At 48.3% G+C, this 17,522-nt stretch overlaps 1 protein-coding gene across 8 annotated transcripts in view; it reads right to left on the minus strand.

Moving 5' to 3' along the window:
- LOC142403139 (zinc finger protein 462-like) overlaps positions 1-17,522 on the minus strand; it is a 97,757-nt gene that overhangs the window by 47,635 nt on the left and 32,600 nt on the right. For 6 of the 8 annotated variants that reach the window (XR_012773612.1, XR_012773611.1, XM_075489308.1 and 3 more), the window contains 3 exons: positions 16,299-16,463; positions 14,778-15,049; positions 8,976-9,094 (listed from right to left, as the gene is read on the minus strand). Coding sequence is in view for 6 of the 8 variants with exons in the window: in XM_075489308.1 (XP_075345423.1) it covers positions 8,976-9,094; positions 14,778-15,049; positions 16,299-16,463 (556 nt within the window). In the remaining 2 variants the exon portion in view is untranslated. The remainder of the gene's footprint in view (positions 1-8,975; positions 9,095-14,777; positions 15,050-16,298; positions 16,464-17,522) is intronic. The other 2 variants (XM_075489305.1, XM_075489307.1) reach the window with 2 other exon arrangements.

A 17,522-nucleotide genomic window follows, 5' to 3' on the forward strand; every position in this document is an offset into this window, starting at 1 on the left:
GGGGGGGGGGGGAAGCATGACCTAGAGAGAGAGTGTGTGTGACCGACAGAATGGCCCATAGAGAAAGAGTGTGTGAGTCGGGGTGGTGGTGGTGTGTGTGTGACTCAGAGAGCACTAGTGTGACCGAGAGAGAGCATGACCCACAGAGAGAGAGACAGTGTGAACCAGAGAGGAAGAATGCACGTGACTCGGAGAGAAAGAGAGCTTGACCCAGAGAGACAGAGATGGCGAGGATGACCCAGTGAGAGAGCAAATGTAGCCCAGAGAGAGAAAGTGATCCAGAGCAAGAGAGAAAAAAAGACTGCTGCTCGGAGCAGGTGACCACCCATAGGGGTCAACTCAAAGAGAGAACGAGTGTGCATGACCCAGAAAGAGAGAGGGGGGGGCAGCTCAACCCAGAAAAAGAGACAGTGAGCCACAAAGAGAGGGGGGGAGATCCAGAGGAAGAGAGAGCTTGTGGGACAGAGAGAGAGGGAGAGAGGTTGGCCAAGAATAAAAGGGAGGGGGGGCATGAACCAAAGGGAGGGAGCGTGCACATGACAGGGGTGGTGGACTGGTGACCCAGAGCGAGAGGAAGCAAGAGACCCACGGGGGGGGGGGGGGGGAGAGGAGAGAGAGGGAAGGGGGGAGGGGAGAGAGATGTCAGCCCAGAAGGAGGAGGGGGGCAACCAAGAGAGAAAGACAGACAGAGGTCAACCCAGAGAGAAAAAGAGAGGGGCAGGTGGACCCAGCATGAGACCCAGAGAGAGAAAGAGGGTATCCAAAAGAGAGAGAGACACAAAGAGCATGCCAGAGAGGTTGACCCAGAGAGAAAGAGCAAGAGGATGACCCAAAGGAGGATGACCCAAAGGAGGGGTACAGCATGGGGTATAGGGGATGGGGGGAGAGAGAAGGCAAGCCAAAAAGGGGGTGGGGAACCAAAGGGAGAGAGGGGTGGTGACCCAGAGGGAGAGAGAGTGGGCACGAAAGAAGTCAACCCAGAAAGAGAGAGATACCTAGAGGGGAGGGGGGGAGGGAGAGGGTTGGGGGGGACAACCAAGAGGTAAATACAGATAAAGGTCCACCCGAGGACAAAAAGAGACAGAGAGAGATTAACCCAAAGAGAGAGGGGGGGACAGAGAGGACGATCCAGAATGAGAGAAAGAGAGCAGCCCAGAAAGAGGGAGAGGGCAACCCAGAGATAGAGAGAAAGGCAGGCAACCAAGAGAGAAAGACAGATAGAGGTCAACCCAGAGAGAAAAAGAAAGAGAGAAGTCGACACGGGGGGGGGGCGGCAGACGGACGACACACGACACACCCAGAGAGAGAAGGGGGGCAGACTGAGGGAGGAACAGGGTTACCCACAGAGAGGGTGGGTGACCCATAGGGAGCAAGCAAGAGGGCGACCCAAAGGGGAGGCAGCAACCCAAAGACAGAGAGCACATAATCCACAGAGAAAGAGAGAGAGATTACATGACCCAGAGAGAGAAAGCGCGGCCCAGAGAGCGTGACTGAGGGGGGACGAACCCAGAGAACCCAAGAGAGGCTGACCCAGAGAGAAAGAGTGAGAGGGCAACCCAAAGGAGGTGGCAGCGATGCAAAGAGAGAGGGTGCCCCACAGAGAGAGGGTGAGCGAACACGACCCAGAAAGAGACGGAGAGAGGGAGAGCGTGGGTGGCAGAGAGACAGAAAGAGAGATGGGGAGAGATGGGGAGAGAAGGGGAGGGGGGGAGTGAGGGGGGGGGTATGGATCCAGAGAGAGAGAAAGAGAGAGTGCGGGTGTGAGAGAAGGTGACCCAGAGAGAGAGCGTGGTGCCCCAGGGGGGTGTCAATGGAGAGAGAGTCACCCAAACTGTGTGAGAGAGACATCAACCCAGAGAAAAGAGAGAGACAGAGGAAGAGGGTGGCCCAGAGCGAGTGAGCAAGAGGAAGACCAGGGGTGGGGGGTGGCAACCCATAGAGAGAGGGCAACCCACAGAGAGGGAGAGAAAGAGAGATGAATCAAGAGCAAGAGAGAGGTCAGCCAAGAATGAGAGAGACAGACTTACTGATGGGGGAGGGGGGAAGAAGGTGAGCCCAAAAGGGGGTGGGGAACCAAAGGGGGAGAGAGGTGGCGACCCAGAGGGAGAGAGAGTGGGCATGATAGAAGTCAATCCAGAGGGAGAGATGGGGGGGGCAACCAAAAGGGAAATACAGATAAAGGTTGACCCAAGGAGAAAAAGAGATGGGGGGGAATGACACACACAACCCAGAGAGAGAGAGAGAGAGAGAGAGAGCATGGGAGGGGGTGTGAACGCAGAGAGAGAAAATGCATAACCCACAGAAAGAGACAGAGCGCATGTAACCTGGCGAGAGGGAGGGAGGGATGCAGAGAAACAGATAGTTTGACCAAAGACAGAGAGAGCATGACCAACAGACGGGGGGGTGTGTGTGTGTGTGACCCAGAGAGAGAGAGAGAGAAGCCAGCCCAGAGAAAGCAAGAGAGGTTGGCCCAGAAAAAGAGAGCAAGAGGCCAGCCCAAAGGAGGTGGCAGCAACCCATAGAGGGCGACTCACAGAGGGAATGAACGAGTGCGACCCAGAAAAGGAAAGAGACAGCATGGGCGGGGGGAGAACGACAGTGCCAAAAATGGGAGGGGGGGGGGAGAGAGAGAGAGGGAGAGACTGGCCAAGAATTACAGAGAAAGATAGTACGACCCAACGGGGGGGAGAGATATACATATATACCCTGAGAGACAGAGGGATGAGGGAGCAACAAAGAGAGAAATACAGATAAAAGTCGACCCAAGGAGAAAAATAGACAGGTCACGCAACCCAGAAAAAGAGAGAGAGTGTGACCCGGGGGGGGGGGGGTGTGTGTGACCGGGGTGTGTGGGTGTGACCCAGAAAGAGAAAATGAGAGAGAGCCTGTCACCCTGAGAGAGAAAATGACCGGGGGGGGGGGGGGGGGGCAACCCCGGGGGGGGAGGGAGACAGAGACACTGACCCATAGGGAGAGCCCATGACTCAGAGAGAGAGAGAGCACACTTGAACCAGAGATACAAATAAAATGCATAACCCAGAGAAAGAGAGCATAACCCAGAGAGACAGAGAGCGCGCACGTGTGTGACCCAGAGATAGAGAGAGTGCACATGACCCAAAGAGCAAGAGATCCCACATGTCCCAAAGAATGTGACCCAGACAGTGAGAGTGTGTGCATGCAACCCAAAGCTTATGACCCAGAGAGCGAGAGTATTTGACCCAGAGAGCAAGAGTGCACTCTCTCTCGAGGGAGAGCTCGAGCATAATAATATATAATTATAATATAATATCAGGCTTGCCCATGACAAGCTGTGGGATGACACGCCAAGGTTCAAGGGACGGGGTGCTAGTGAGGGCCCTCAGCCTGTTGCTTTGAGACGTGCTGGCTATGCTGCAGCACACTTGAAGTCTTACAGAGATGAGCCAGGGGCTCCTGAGGTAATGGGAGCCAACAGGGAAACACCAGGGAAATACCTCAAAGAAATTAAGGTGTGTTCCTCTAAGAAGGTGACATGGCCGACAGCCCAGCTGAAGTGCCTCTACACCAATGCACGCAGCATGGGCAACAAACAGGAGGAGTTGGAAGCCACCGTGCTGCTAGAAAGCTACGACCTAGTTGCCATTACTGAAACTTGATGGGACGAATCCCATGACTGGAGTGCGGCTATCAATGGCTACAGGCTGTTTCAGAAGGGACAGATGAGGAAGGAGGGGCGGAGGGGTTGCCCTCTATGTCAAGAAATGGATAGAGTGTGAAGAGCTGTCTCTAAAGAATAGCCACGAGCAGGTTGAAAGCTTATGGGTAAGAATCAGAGACTGAGGCAACAAAGGGAACCTTGTGGTTGGTGTCTGCTACAGGCCGCCCGATCAAGGGGAGCCTATGGACGAAGCCTTTTTACTTCAACTACAGGAGGCATTGTGCTCGCAGGCTCTCATCCAGCTGTGGGACTTCAACCACCCCGATATCTGCTGGAAAAGCAGCACGGTGAGCTATAGGCAATCCAGGAGACTCCTGGAGTGCATTGAGGATAACTTCTAAAGCCAGGCAGTAGACAGCCCTACCAGAGGGGATGCAATACTGGACCTGTTGGTCACCAGTGCAAGTGAGCTCATCAGTGACATCAAGACTGGAGGCAGCCTGGGCTGCAGTGATCATGCACTGGTGGAGTTCACAGTCCTGAGGGATATGGGACAGGTGAAGAGTAAAGTCAGGACCCTGAATTTTAGGAAAGCAAATTTCCAGCTATTCAAGGAGTTAGTCAGTAGGACCCCCTGGGAAACTGCCCTCAGGGACAAGGGAGCAGAACAGAGCTGGCAGATCTTTAAGGATGCTTTCCATAGAGCACAAGAGCTCTCGATCCCCAGGTGTAAGAAATCAGGAAAGGAAGGCAAGAGACTGGCATGGCTGAGTCAAGACCTGCTGGTCAAACTAAAGGGCAAGAAGGAACTGCACAGGCAGTGGAAGCAGGGACAGGTATCCTGGGAAGAGTATAGGGATGCTGCCCGGTTGTGTAGGGATGGGGTCAGGAAGGCCAAGGGGCGGCTGGAGCTGAACTTGGCAAGGGATGCAAATAATAATAATAAGGGCTTCTATAGGTATGTCAGCCAGAAAAGGAAGGTCAAAGAAAGCATACCCCCCCGATGAACACGACTGGCAAACTGGTAACAACAGACAAGGAGAAGGCTGAGGTATTCAACAATTTTTTGCCTCAGTCTTCACTGGCAGTCTCTCTTCTCACACCTCTTGAGTGGATGGACCGCAAGGCAGGGACTGGGGGAGCAAAGTCCCTCCCACTGTAAGAGAAGACCAAGTTCGAGACCACCTGAGGAACCTGAATGTACGTAAGTCTATGGGACCTGATGAGATGCATCCCAGAGTCCTGAGGGAATGGGCTGATGTAGTTGCCAAGTCACTCTCCATGATATTTGAAAAGTCATGGCAGTCAGGTGAAGTCCCCGGTGACTGGAAGAAGGGAAACATTGTGCCCATCTTTAAAAAGGGTAGAAAGGAGGACCCTGGGAACTACCGACCTGTCAGCCTCACCTCTGTGCCTGGGAAGATCATGGAACAGATCCTCCTAGAAGCTATGTTAGAGCACATGGAGGACAGGGAGGTGATTCGAGACAGTCAGCATGGCTTCACCAAGGGCAAGTCTTGCCTGACCAACCTAGTGGCCTTCTATGATGGAGTGACTACATCAGTGGACAAGGGAAGAGCTATGGATGTTATCTATCTGGACTTCTGTAAGGCCATTGACACGGTCCCCCACAACATCCTTCTCTCTAAATTGGAGAGATGTGGATTTGATGGGTGGACTGTTTGGTGGATGAGGAATTGGTTGGATGGCCACATCCAGAGGGTAGCGGTCAACGGCTCAATGTCTGGATGGAGATCAGTGATGAGTGGTGTCCCTCAGGGGTCCGTATTGGGACCAGTACTCTTTAATATCTTCATCAATGGCATAGACAGTGGGGTCAAGTGCACCCTCAGCAAATTTGCAGACAACACCAAAGTGAGTGGTGTGGTTGACATGCCTGAGGGATGGGATGCCATCCAGAGGGACCTGGACAAGCTCGAGAAGTGGGCCCATGTGAATCTCATGGGGTTCAACAAGGCCAAGTGCAAGGTCCTGCACCTGGGTCAGGGCAACCCCCCAGTAACAATACAGGCTGGGGGATGAAGGGATTGAGAGCAGCCCTGCGGAGAAGGACTTGGGGATACTGGTGGATGAAAAGCTAGACATGAGCTGGCACTGTGCGCTTGCAGCCCAGAAAGCCAAGTGTGGCCAGCAGGTCGAGGGAGGTGATTCTGCCCCTCTACTCTGCTCTCGTGAGACCCCACCTGGAGTACTGTGTCCAGCTCTGGAGTCCTCAGTACAGGAAAGACATGGACCTGTTGGAGTGGGTCCAGAGGAGGGCCACGAAAATGATCAGAGGGCTGAAACACCTCTCCTATGAGGAAAGGCTGAGAGAGTTGGGGTTGTTCAGCCTGGAGAAGGGAAGTCTCTGGGGAGACCTTATTGCGGCCTTTCAATACTTAAAGGGGGCTTATAAGAAAGATGGGGACAGACTTTTTAGTAGGGCCTGTTGCGATAGGACAAGGGGTAATGGTTTTAAACTAAAAGAGGATAGATTTAGACTAGATATAAGGAAGACTTTTTTTTACGATGAGGGTGGTCAAATACTGGAACAGGTTGCCTGGAGGGGTGTTAGATGCCCCATCCCTGGAAGCATTCAAGGTCAGGTTGGATGGGGCTCTGACCTTTAAAGGTCCCTTTCAACCCAAACTATCCTATGATTCTATGTGACCCAGAAAAAGACAGAATACACGCCCCAGAGAGCAAAAGAGGATGCGTGCCCCAGAATGTGACCCTGAGAAAAGCATGCATGACAAAATGAGTGAGCGTGCACATGATCCAGATAGACCAAGCAGGCGCCCGCCACCCAGAGAGAGCGAGCATGAGTGTGCACAACCCAGAGCAAGAGAGAGATCACAGCCTAGACCGAGAGTGTGCAAGAATGTGTGTGCGTAACCAGGGGAGAGAGAGCACATGTGACCCAGAGTGAGAATGCACATGCACAACCAAAAGCAAGTGCATGTGCACATCCCAGAGAACTCACATGGCCCACAGAACAAGCACATAACCCAGAGAGATAATGCAAGAGTGTGCACACAACCCCAAGAGACAGAGTGCATGCCCAATAGGAGCAGGGCCTAAAGGAGCGCACAATGCAGAGAGTGCACAACCAAGAGTGTACCAAGAGACAGAGAGAGCGTACACCCCAGAGAGAGCATGTGTGACACGGATCAAGAGAAGATCACACAAGGCAGAGAGAGCACAAGACCCAGAGAGAGTGTGTGAGAGCATGCAACCCACAGAGCAAATGTGCAATCCAAAGAGAGCATGAATTACCAAGAGAGCACAACCCAGAGAGAGAGCGCAAGTGTGCAACCTGGGGAGCACAAAATGCAGCGAGAGAGGAGCATGCAGTGCAGGGAGAGAGCATGCATGTGTGTACGCCCCAGGGAGAGAGAGCACATGCACACACACATGCCCCAGGGCAGGGGCGGAGAGAGGGAGAGAGAGCGTGTGCATGCAAGAGTGCACAACCCAAAGAAAGAGCAAGAGTGCATGTGACCCAGAGTGGGCAAGCATGAGAGCATGACCCAGAAAGCACGACCCAGTGCACACAAGACAGAATGAGCCAGTGCACATGACAGAGTCCCAGACTGAGAGCAACAGGAAGAAAGACCAACACAGATGAGACGCTGTGTTCCAAAGAGAGAAAAGTGCATGACCATGCCAGAGACAGAGAGAGGAAGAAGATGTGACTGATAGAGAGAATGTGACTGCAAGAAACAGAATGCATGACCAAGAAAGAGAGCGCAAGACCTTGACCAAGAGAAGGGAAAGCTAGCAACAGCAAACACATGACCGCTAGAGGGAGCACGTGAGAGGAAGAAACCACAAGCAAGAGAAACCTAGCCCGACTTGGAGAGAAATGTAGAGCAGGTGACCAGGTGCAAGGGAGCACAGGAGGGAGCAACAGAGAGGGAGAACAAGCATGTACCCTGAGAGAGTGCGACAGAGAGAGAGGGAGAATGCGTCACGGAGAGAGAGGAAGGGAGCATACACAGCCACACATGAGATACAGGGAGAACGTGACCCAGAGAGGGAGAGCAAACACGACTATGTGCAAGTGTCCTGGTTTCGGCTGGGATAGAGTTAATTTTCTTCCTAGTAGCTGGTATAGTGCTGTGTTTTGGATTTTAGTATGAGAATAATATTGATAATACAGAGATGTTTTGGCTGTTGCTAAGTGGTGTTTACACTGGTCAAGGACTTTTCAGCTTCCCCTGCACAAGAAACTGGGAGGGGGCACAGCCAGGACAGCTGACCCAAACTGACCAAAGGGCTATTCCATACCATATGATGTCATGCTCAGTATATAAACTGGGGGGAGTTGGCTGGGGGGCAGGGGTTGCTGCTCGGGGACTGGCTGGGCATCGGTCGGCAGGTGGTGAGCGGTTGTATCACTGTTTGGTTTGGTTTTTTTTTCCCTTGGGTTTCGTTCCTCTCTCGCTCTCTTGTTGTTTTCCTTCTCATTACAATTTATTATTATTTTGTTGTTGTTGTTCCAATTATTAAACTGTTCTTATCTCAACCCACGAGTTTTCTTACTTTTGCTCTTCCGATTCTCTCCCCCATCCCACCGCGGGGGGGGAGGGTGAGCAAGTGGCTGTGTGGTACTTAATTGCCGACTGGGGCTAAACCACAACAGCAAAGGAGAGCACGCAGTGGTCTGTGGGAGAGAGCACACGTCTGTGAGAGAGGGAGGCACAGACATAAAGAATTTGTGACTGAGTGAGAGAGAGCATGTGCCATCACACCTAAGAGAGGAACAGCATGCACAACCTAGAGAGGGAGAGTGAGCATGACCACGCACAAGGTTGAGCAACAGGGAGCACATGACTGTGAGAGTGAGGAAGCAAGCAAGAAGCAGCTCATGAGAGCGCAGCCGCACATGGAGAGGGAGAGCAAGCACAATCATGAGAGAGTGAGCAAGCAAGAGAGAAGGATAACATGACAGACAGAGACCACATGCAACCACATGTGAGACAGGGAGATCACAACCTAGATAGAGAGGGAGAGCGAGTGTGACTGCATGTGAGGGAGAGAGGGAAAGCAGGAGAGTGCAACCATGCACAAGGTTGATTGAGAGGGGACACACAAGAGTGAGAGGGAGCACGTGACCACATGTGAGAGAGGGAGAGTGCACAACTGCACAAGAAGAGCTTGTGACGACGCAAGAGAGTGCGGAGAGCACGTGTGACTGCCCACAAGGGAGAGAGAGAGACTGTGTGTGAGGTTGAGCAAGAGGGAGCACACAAGAGCAAGTATGTGTGCCTGGCAGCAAGAGAAAGAGATCAAGAGAGGACAAGGGAGAGCACGAGCAAGGAACTGATTGACTTACCAGCATGAGCTTTGAGTATATGGGTTTTCAAGCGGCTATTGTAAGAGGACTTGAATGGACAGAGCTTGCAACGGAATGGCTTATGGTGTCCATGATGAGTCTGCATATGGCGATCCAGACTGATCAAAAGACAGACAAAAAAAAGGAAACAAAATAGTAAATCATTTTAGCTATTCCTTCAGATGCAAGCCAAAAACCTAGTAACAAAAATAAATTTTAAATATGAGAAGGCCAGGCTCAGCTATCCTTCTCATGCTGGTTCTTTATATCCAATAGGTCTGCTTATAGAACAAGGCAGAATCTAATCTGAGGAAGAGATCTGCGACCAATTTTATCACACAGAATGCAAGCCACTTAAACTCAATAGGGCAAAATTACTATCAATTAAATTATACCTGATCCAGACTAACAAGGGAGTCATTTATAGGATAAAGGCTATTTGAGGAAAAAACAAAAACAAACAAGAAAAACCCCAAACAGAACAATAAAAATATTAGTACAGGATTTTTCTGTGAAGTGTTTTTGTGAAAATATGCCTCCTTTTCTCCTCCTAAGGAAAGGAAAATATTTTTCTAGCTCTACTGAAGAAACCTTCATTTGGTTACAGCAGCAAAAGCAGATTAGACAGCCTACTCTGGGGGGAAGGTACCAGCAAGCTGTCTATAGTCAATGACTTTTAGGAGGAAAAGGTGGCAGAGTTTCAGATGTAATGGACTGGGAGACCTGCATGAAGCTCAACAACAGAAGAAGGGGTGGAAAAGACCAGATGTTATTTTTCTGCAGGGGAAATCAGAGTAACAGAAAGCCTGACATTGAGGGGGGGAGAATTTATCACCCATCTCCATGGCTTCAGATCAGGATGGAGACATTTCCAATACAGCCTCTTCTTTTGGAACATTAATGCTTTGTGATATAAGAGTAGTCTGAGCCTGTTTATGCGCAGCAGTGAAACAACAAGAAGGTATGGACAAGTTTGGAGAGGGTTGGTTTATTTATCATCCCCCCAAACCACCATCCTAATAGTTTCAGGCATACTTTAGCTTTATTTCCTATTAATTGATCTAAATTGTCCTGGTTTTTTCTACTGAATATCAAGATCTAGATCAAATGGACGCTTCTTTGCTCGTAAGCTGGCAGGACCGATTGAGAGGGCTTTAAACTAGAATCAGTGGGGGAAGGGGATACCATCAGGAGAGCTGAAGTAAGCCGAGGGTTGGCATGGCATCGCCTGAGGGTGGCAATGCTAATGGGAACATTTACACTGCTCCTGGGAGCACATCTGAAATGCTTGTACACCAACGCATGCAGTATGAAAAACAAACAGGATGAACTGGAAGCGTTGGTATGTTTCCAGACCTATGTCATTGATATTAGTGAGACTTGGTGGAATGAGTTCCGTGACTGGAGTGTTGGGATGGAGGGCTACAGGCTGTTCAGGAGGGATAGGCAGGGCAGGCGAGGTGGAAGTATCGCACTATACGTAAGGGAGAGGTTTGATTGTACAGACCTTACAGTTAGGGATGATGTGGTTGAGAGCCTCTGGGTGAGGATTAGGGGGATGGAAAACAAAGGAGATGTAGTGGGTGTCTAGTACTGATCGCCCAGCCAGGATGTTAGCACTGATGAGTTATTTTATAGGCAATTAGGAGAAATCTCTGGATTGGTAGCCCTTGTCCTTATGGGAGATTTCAACTTCCCAGACATCAACTGGGAATACCATACTTCTGTGATGAGCAAGTCTGGGAAATTCCTGAAGTTTGTGGAAGATGATAACTTCTTGTCACAAGTACTCAGTGAGCCAACTAGGAAAGATGCCCTCCTAGACTTGTTATTACTGAATAGAGAAGGACTCGTGGGAGATGTGATAGTAGGTGGCTGTCTTGGCCACAGTGATCACAAAATGGTTGAGTTTAAAATTTTTGGTGTAATGAGAAGAAAGGTCATCAGAGTTGCTACCCTGGGTTTCAAGAGAGCAAACTTTAAGCTATTCAGGGAGCTATTTAGCAGAGTACCCTGGGAATCTGCTTTTGAGGGCTTAGGAGTCCATGAGAGCTGGTCAGGTTTTAAGAAGCACCTTTTAGAAGCACAGGAGCAGGCAATCCCATTGTGTCGCAAGTCAAGCAAGTGGGGCAGAAGACCAGCTTGGCTGAACAGGCAACTCCTCGTGGAACTCAAGAGTAAAAAGAAATGGTATGATCTCTGGAAGCGAGGTCAGGCTTCGCAGGAAGATTACAGAGTCACAGTTCGTATATGCAGGGAGGAGACACGAAAGGCCAAAGCTCAACTAGAGTTGAATCTGGCCAGTGTTGTGTCAGACAACAAGAAAGGCTTTTTTAAGTATGTTAATATCAAGAGGAGGTCTAAAGAAAACATTGGACTGATACTTGTTGAAGATGGTCACCTGACTAATAGGGATGAAGAAAAAGCAGAGGCATTCAATGATTTTTTTGCCTGTCTTTAATAATACTGATAGACCTTGGGCTGCCTGGTCCCCTGAGACGGAGGACCACGAGTGCGGGAACAGTAACTTTCCATTTCTGGACACTGAAATTGTAAGGGATCAGTTCTATCAGTTGAATGTTCACAAGTCCATGGGGCCTGATAGGATTCATCCCAGAGTACTGAAGGAGCTAGCGGATGTTATGGCAGGACCCTTCTCAATCATCTACCAAAGGACTTGGGAGTCTGTGGAGGTGCCTGCTGACTGGAAGCTAACCAACGTTATTCCAATTGACCAGAATGGTATGAGGGAAGGCTCAGGAAACTACAGACCTGTTGTTAGTCTAACCTCAGTTCCTGGAGAAATTATGGAGAAGATTATACTGGGTACTACTGAAAGGCATTTAAAGGACAATGCATCAGGCACAGTCAACATGGGTTCACAAAGAGAAAGTCCTGTCTAACTAATTTGATCTCCTTCCATGATATGGCCACCCACCTAGTGGATGAAGGGAAGGCAGTGGATGTAGTTTTTCTGGATTTTAGTAAGGCTTTTGATACTGTCCCTTACAGCATCCTTCTGCATGAGTTGTCCAACTGTGGGATGAGCAGGTACACGGTGAGCTGAGCAAAGAACTGGCTGAACAGCAGGGCTCAAAGGGTTGTAGTGAATGGAGCTACATCTGGCTGGTGACCAATCACCAGCGGTGTTCCTCAGGGCTCAATTCTAGGGCCAGTTCTGTTCAATATATTTCTCAACGATCTGGATGCAGGCGTTGAATGCACCATTAGCAAGTTTGCTGATGATACCAAACTGGGAGGTGCTGTTGATTTTCTCAAGGGACGAGAGGCCTTGCAGAGGGATCTAGATAGATTGGAGCATTGGGCAATCATCAGTGGCATGAAATTTAACAAGTCCAAATGCTGGATTCTGCACCTGGGATGGAGTAACACCAGAAACAAGTATAGACTGGGAGAGGAGGGGCTGGAGAGCAGCCCTGCAGAAAGGGATCTGGAGGCGTTGGTTGACAGCAGGCTCAATAGGAGTCAGCAGTGTGCCCTGGCAGCCAAGAGGGCAAACCACATCCTGGGGTGCATTAAATACAGTATAACCAGCCAGTCAAAAGAGGTGATGATCCCACTGTATTTAGCGTTGGTGCAGCCTCACCTTGAGTACTGTGTGCAGTTCTGGGCCCCACAATTTAAAAAAGGATGTTAAGGTCCTTGAATGTGTCCAGAGGAGGGCAACAAAGCTGGTGACAGGGCTGGAAGGAATGTCCTATGAGGAGCGGCTAAGGACTTCGGGCTTGTCTAGTTTGGAGAAAAGGAGGCTGAGGGGCGACCTCATTGCTCTCTACAGCTTCCTGAGCAGGGGAAGTGGAGAGGGAGGTGCTGAGCTCTTCTCCCTGGGATCCAGTGACAGGACACGTGGGAATGGTTCAAAGCTGCACCAGGGGAGGTTCAGACTTGACATTAGGAAGCATTTCTTTACCGAGAGGGTGGTTAAACACTGGAACAGGCTTCCTAGAGAGGTGGTCGATGCCCTGTGCCTGTCAGTGTTTAAAAGGCATATGGACAATGCCCTTAATAACATGCTTTAACTTGGTCAGCCCTGAAGTGTTCAGGCAGTTGGACTAGATGATTGTTGTAGGTCCCTTCCAACTGAACTATTCTATTCTATTCTATTCTATTCTATTCTATTCTATTCTATTCTATTCTATTCTATGTCTGGGGCTACAGGGAATTTCTGAGACTTCTCACTGAGCATGGGGCAGAGGAAAATTGTCTCCTTGCCTACAGGAGGTATGTGCTGGTTGAGGAGCTGTGTTACCAGGTTAAAGGAGCTGCAGGAGGTCAGACAACTGCACAGCATCAAAGATAATGAGAAAAAGATTAACAGGATCTTCTCAGAGATCCTGCAGAGACAAGAGCCCAAACTCCCAATTGTACTGAAGGAGGGACAGCCAGTGTCTGTGTTTATCAGGTTCGGAAATGGAGACTACCGAGATGGCAAAGGCTGGAAGCTTGTGATATCTGGCGCTGGGAGGACGGCTCCTGCTTCACCAGCAGATCTGCAACTATAGAATAGATTCTATAGTTCTGCATCTGTTTGCAGGTGAGGGGCTGGGAGCTCTGTCCAATGAAGAGCTGGCTGCACCTGAACCATGCAACAGCACCAGGGGGAAGTGGTGAGTGATAGTAGTGGGAGGCTCCCTTCTGCAGGGAGATGCAGACCTGACCTGCTGTACAGGGAAGTTTGCTGCTTGCCAGGAGCTCAGATCCAGGATGTTAATGAGAGACTGCCAAGGCCTGCCCAGCCCTTGGACTATTATCCCCTGTTGCTCATCCACATAGGAACCATACTGTAATACTGACAGAAATGCTGCTTTTCTAACACAAGGGTTTATAAATATTTCTTATTTATGCTTTCTTTCCCACATGCTTTTAATTACAGAACAGTGACAACTTCACCCAATTTAAGGGTGTCACTGACAGTGTTATCAATGCCTATGTTAAATGAGCACCTGGATCTCTCTTCTTTGGGGGGAAGGGGGATGGACACGGGATGGGGGGATGGGACAGTTCTCCCCCCAGAAGCTACAGAAAACATGTACATGCGTTTATCAGTCTAGGATGCCAGTAAAAAGAAAAATCCAATAAACCTCATTTCTTTGTGACAAGCCATGAATAAATATGATTAAAAGAATTCTAAAGCTTCCTAGCTGTAGGCAAAGAAATAAGTCATGAGGAACTTGATTATTTATTATGACCATGCATTTTTCATGGGTCACATCGGATAAGGGGTGATTTCCTCAACCCATTTCAAGTATACCACACTGATGTGAAGACCATGTTCGTAGACTGAAACTGCATAACACAAATAAGAAAAAAAAATCTAACTTTAAGATTGGTTTGTGATAACTGTTCAACACTAGAAATGAAATCTCTCTCAATCAAATAAGAGTCACAGTACTATTTAAAAATAAGGTAGTTACATGAAAAATGTAAAAATACATTTGTGTATTTGTGTACAATACAAGGTGAAAAATACTTTTTCCTCTTTATGGCTTTTTTAATTTCATGCATTTGACAGGACTGCATAAGTGGTGGGCATCTTTTGCTTGGTGTGCATTTCCCCTATACACAACAAAAAGAGAACTTGAATTCAGGAAGATACAAAAATGGGACTTCTTATAGTCACGGGCAATGGCAAAAAGTTTGGGGGCATAGAAAATACCTAAATCCTGAGAAAGAGAAAAACGTGGCTTGAAATCAGATTGAGTGTGCTCTCCTTCAATGTCAACCAACATAAAAAACAGTCATGCTAGTCTGTGCTTCTGTTGAAAACAAACCATAACTTACTTGTGCCTGAAAGCAGAGACAAAGGAGCAATACTGGCAGCTGTACTTGTCTTCCCGGGTAAACATGGCCAGAGCCAAGTGACTCCTCTCATGAGATCGCAGACCCTGCATAGACATCAAAACCCGGTCACACTGGCTGCAGTGGTAGCCCCCAGGCCTGGTTTCATCTTCCAAGGATGCTCCAGATTCAACTTCTGTAAATTCCACAATGCCAGGGTCTTTGGCTCCCTCAAAACCCTCCAAAGTTGTGCTTGAAGAATCTTCAGCTTCCTGCTAAAAAACACATACCCCCCCCAAAGCCATCAATTCTCTCTCCCTTCTGCCCCTCAGTCTTTCCTATGTATTAATTTTAATATCTAGGTTTCCCACTGCATTCACTTTCTAAAGGTATCCCTACCATACTACACTAATGACTTTCTGTATAAAGAAAGCCTAGTCTTTAATTATATATATATGTATATACATTAAAAAACAAACAACCCATCTCTTGGTCCCTTTCCTAAGTGTTAATTAGCATAGCATGCATTTTGCAGCAACATTAAAATTGAAAAGTATATTTATATGATTTTTTTGGAGTCTTGGATTTTAGGTTTTGTTCCCTGGTGTTTAGTATCTACTTGCTCAAAAGATGGTATTGACCCCACATAAACATTACTCGAGAAGCAGGGAAAGAGCAGGAATCATTTGATAGAAGGGAAGCATCCCATTCTGTCAGTAGTATTAGATAAGCTAAAGGAAGGTCAGTGGAAGGACAATGAAAGCTCTTAGGTAGAATCGTTTAGACTCTGAAGGACTCAGCTACTTTACACAGCACACAGTTGATGTCATGAAATAGGCATGCTTTAGGTCACATCCTGAGGACTGCAAAATGAGATTTGCTGAGTACTCACTGCAGCAAGAAAAGGAGGAAAACTGCATAACCAGTTCCTGCAACCTTACTGCACCTGAACTCCCCCTGCTGATATCCTGTAAAGCTGGCTGTGGAGCACAGCCTGTCCTCAGAGACATTCTAGGTGGCCTCTACTTGCATAGGGAGGAAACAGCAGCACATTTACAATTAACCACTTGAACTGGACCCCTGGCTCAGCTGGCTATTTGAATATGTGTTTGCAGCACTATAATTTCACTTTTGCATATGGGTTGGAGAAAAAAAAATAAAAAGAAAAAAACCCCACACTTTAAGGGTCTAAGAAAGCAGAAAAGTAGCCCAGAACAGCTGAGGGAGAAGCTCCTGCTCATAAATCAAGCCTTTGAGTCATCCGTGATATCAATTCCTTTGTGGCAAATAAGAAATGAGAATTAAATAGTTTTTGTGCCCCAGATGAAGAGCAGAAGAAAGTCAAAACATCTTAAAGTAAACCAAAATGTGCTGCAGAAACCTGAAGAATTAGATTAGAATGTCATGCTTAACTGTTCAGAATATCCAATCCAAAACCCATTTGACTCCATGGGAGCCCTCTATGGACTTTCAGTTAGGCCTTAATATCAAACAAAAAATGCTGTCAGTTCACAGAATTCTCACCTTTACTGTAGCTGACACAGAAGAAACATTCCCATACTGGACATGCTTACGGAGATGATTACAGATGGCTCGAAGCGTTGGATGAACTTCCACACAAAATTTACATTTGTAGCCAACTACTTTCTTCTCCTTAAGTTTTGAAGCATCTTCCAAGTGTCCAAAAGCCTATTGAAGCACAAGAGTATTAATCAGTTATACTAATGTAATACTGAAACATGCTTCTGATATCTCACTTTTAGGAATATACCCAGACCAGATTTTGCACCTTAAGAGAAATTGCATTTAGTGTACACATGTGTATTGGGTCTGGCTGGGATGGAGTTAACTTTCCCCTTAGCAGCCCTCATAGTGCTGTGCTTTGTATTGGTAGCTAGAAAGGTGTTGATAACACACCAGTGTGTTGGCTACTGCTGAGCAGTGCTCCCACAGCATCAAGGCTGTTTCTCCAACATTCCCCCCCTCACCCCCAAAGGCCAGTAGGCTGGGGGTGGATAAGATCTTGGGAGGGGACATAGCTAGGACAGCTGACACAAACTGACCAAAGGGATATTCCATACCATATGACGTCTACTCAGAAATATAAGCTAAGAGAAGCGGGGGGGGGGGCATTCGTTATTACGACATTTGTCTTTCGGAGCAACCACTACGCGTACTGAAGCCCTACTTCCCGGGAAGTGGCTGGACATCGCCTGCTGATGGGAAGTAGAGAATAAATCTTTTGTTTTCCTTTGCTTCCGTGCGTAGCCTTTGCTTTTGCTTTATTAAACTGCCTTTATCTTGACCCACGAGTTCTTTTCTATCTTATTTTCTTCCCCCCTGTCCTGCTGAGGAGGGGGAGTGATAGAGTAGCTTGGTGGGCACCTGGTGTCCAGCCAAGGTCAACCCACTACTATATGCTATTGTGCAAAACTTCAACCTCAATTTGTGCTGACTTCTATTAAAGCCCTCAAAATAGGTGGACAGGACGTGCACAGGAAAAACCTTGAGCTTGTGCATAATAGTAGTCCCCTATAAGACCGTTCAGTTTTAACTTACAGGACCAAACCATGCTCTTTCAACGGTTCCCCCCCGGCCCAATTGTATGCTTTTCTACAGCAAGTAGAGTTACTTCAGATGGGGAGAAGGGTACAGAAGAGAGTAGCAGAATTTGGTCTTCTGTTCACAGGAACACTTGCCCAAAGCTTGAAGTTATTGGATAGATGTACAGAAACATCAGGTTCTTTA

The sequence above is a fragment of the Mycteria americana genome, unplaced genomic scaffold, assembly GCF_035582795.1.
Source record: "Mycteria americana isolate JAX WOST 10 ecotype Jacksonville Zoo and Gardens unplaced genomic scaffold, USCA_MyAme_1.0 Scaffold_118, whole genome shotgun sequence".
In the NCBI taxonomy this organism is placed as follows: Eukaryota; Metazoa; Chordata; class Aves; order Ciconiiformes; family Ciconiidae; genus Mycteria; species Mycteria americana.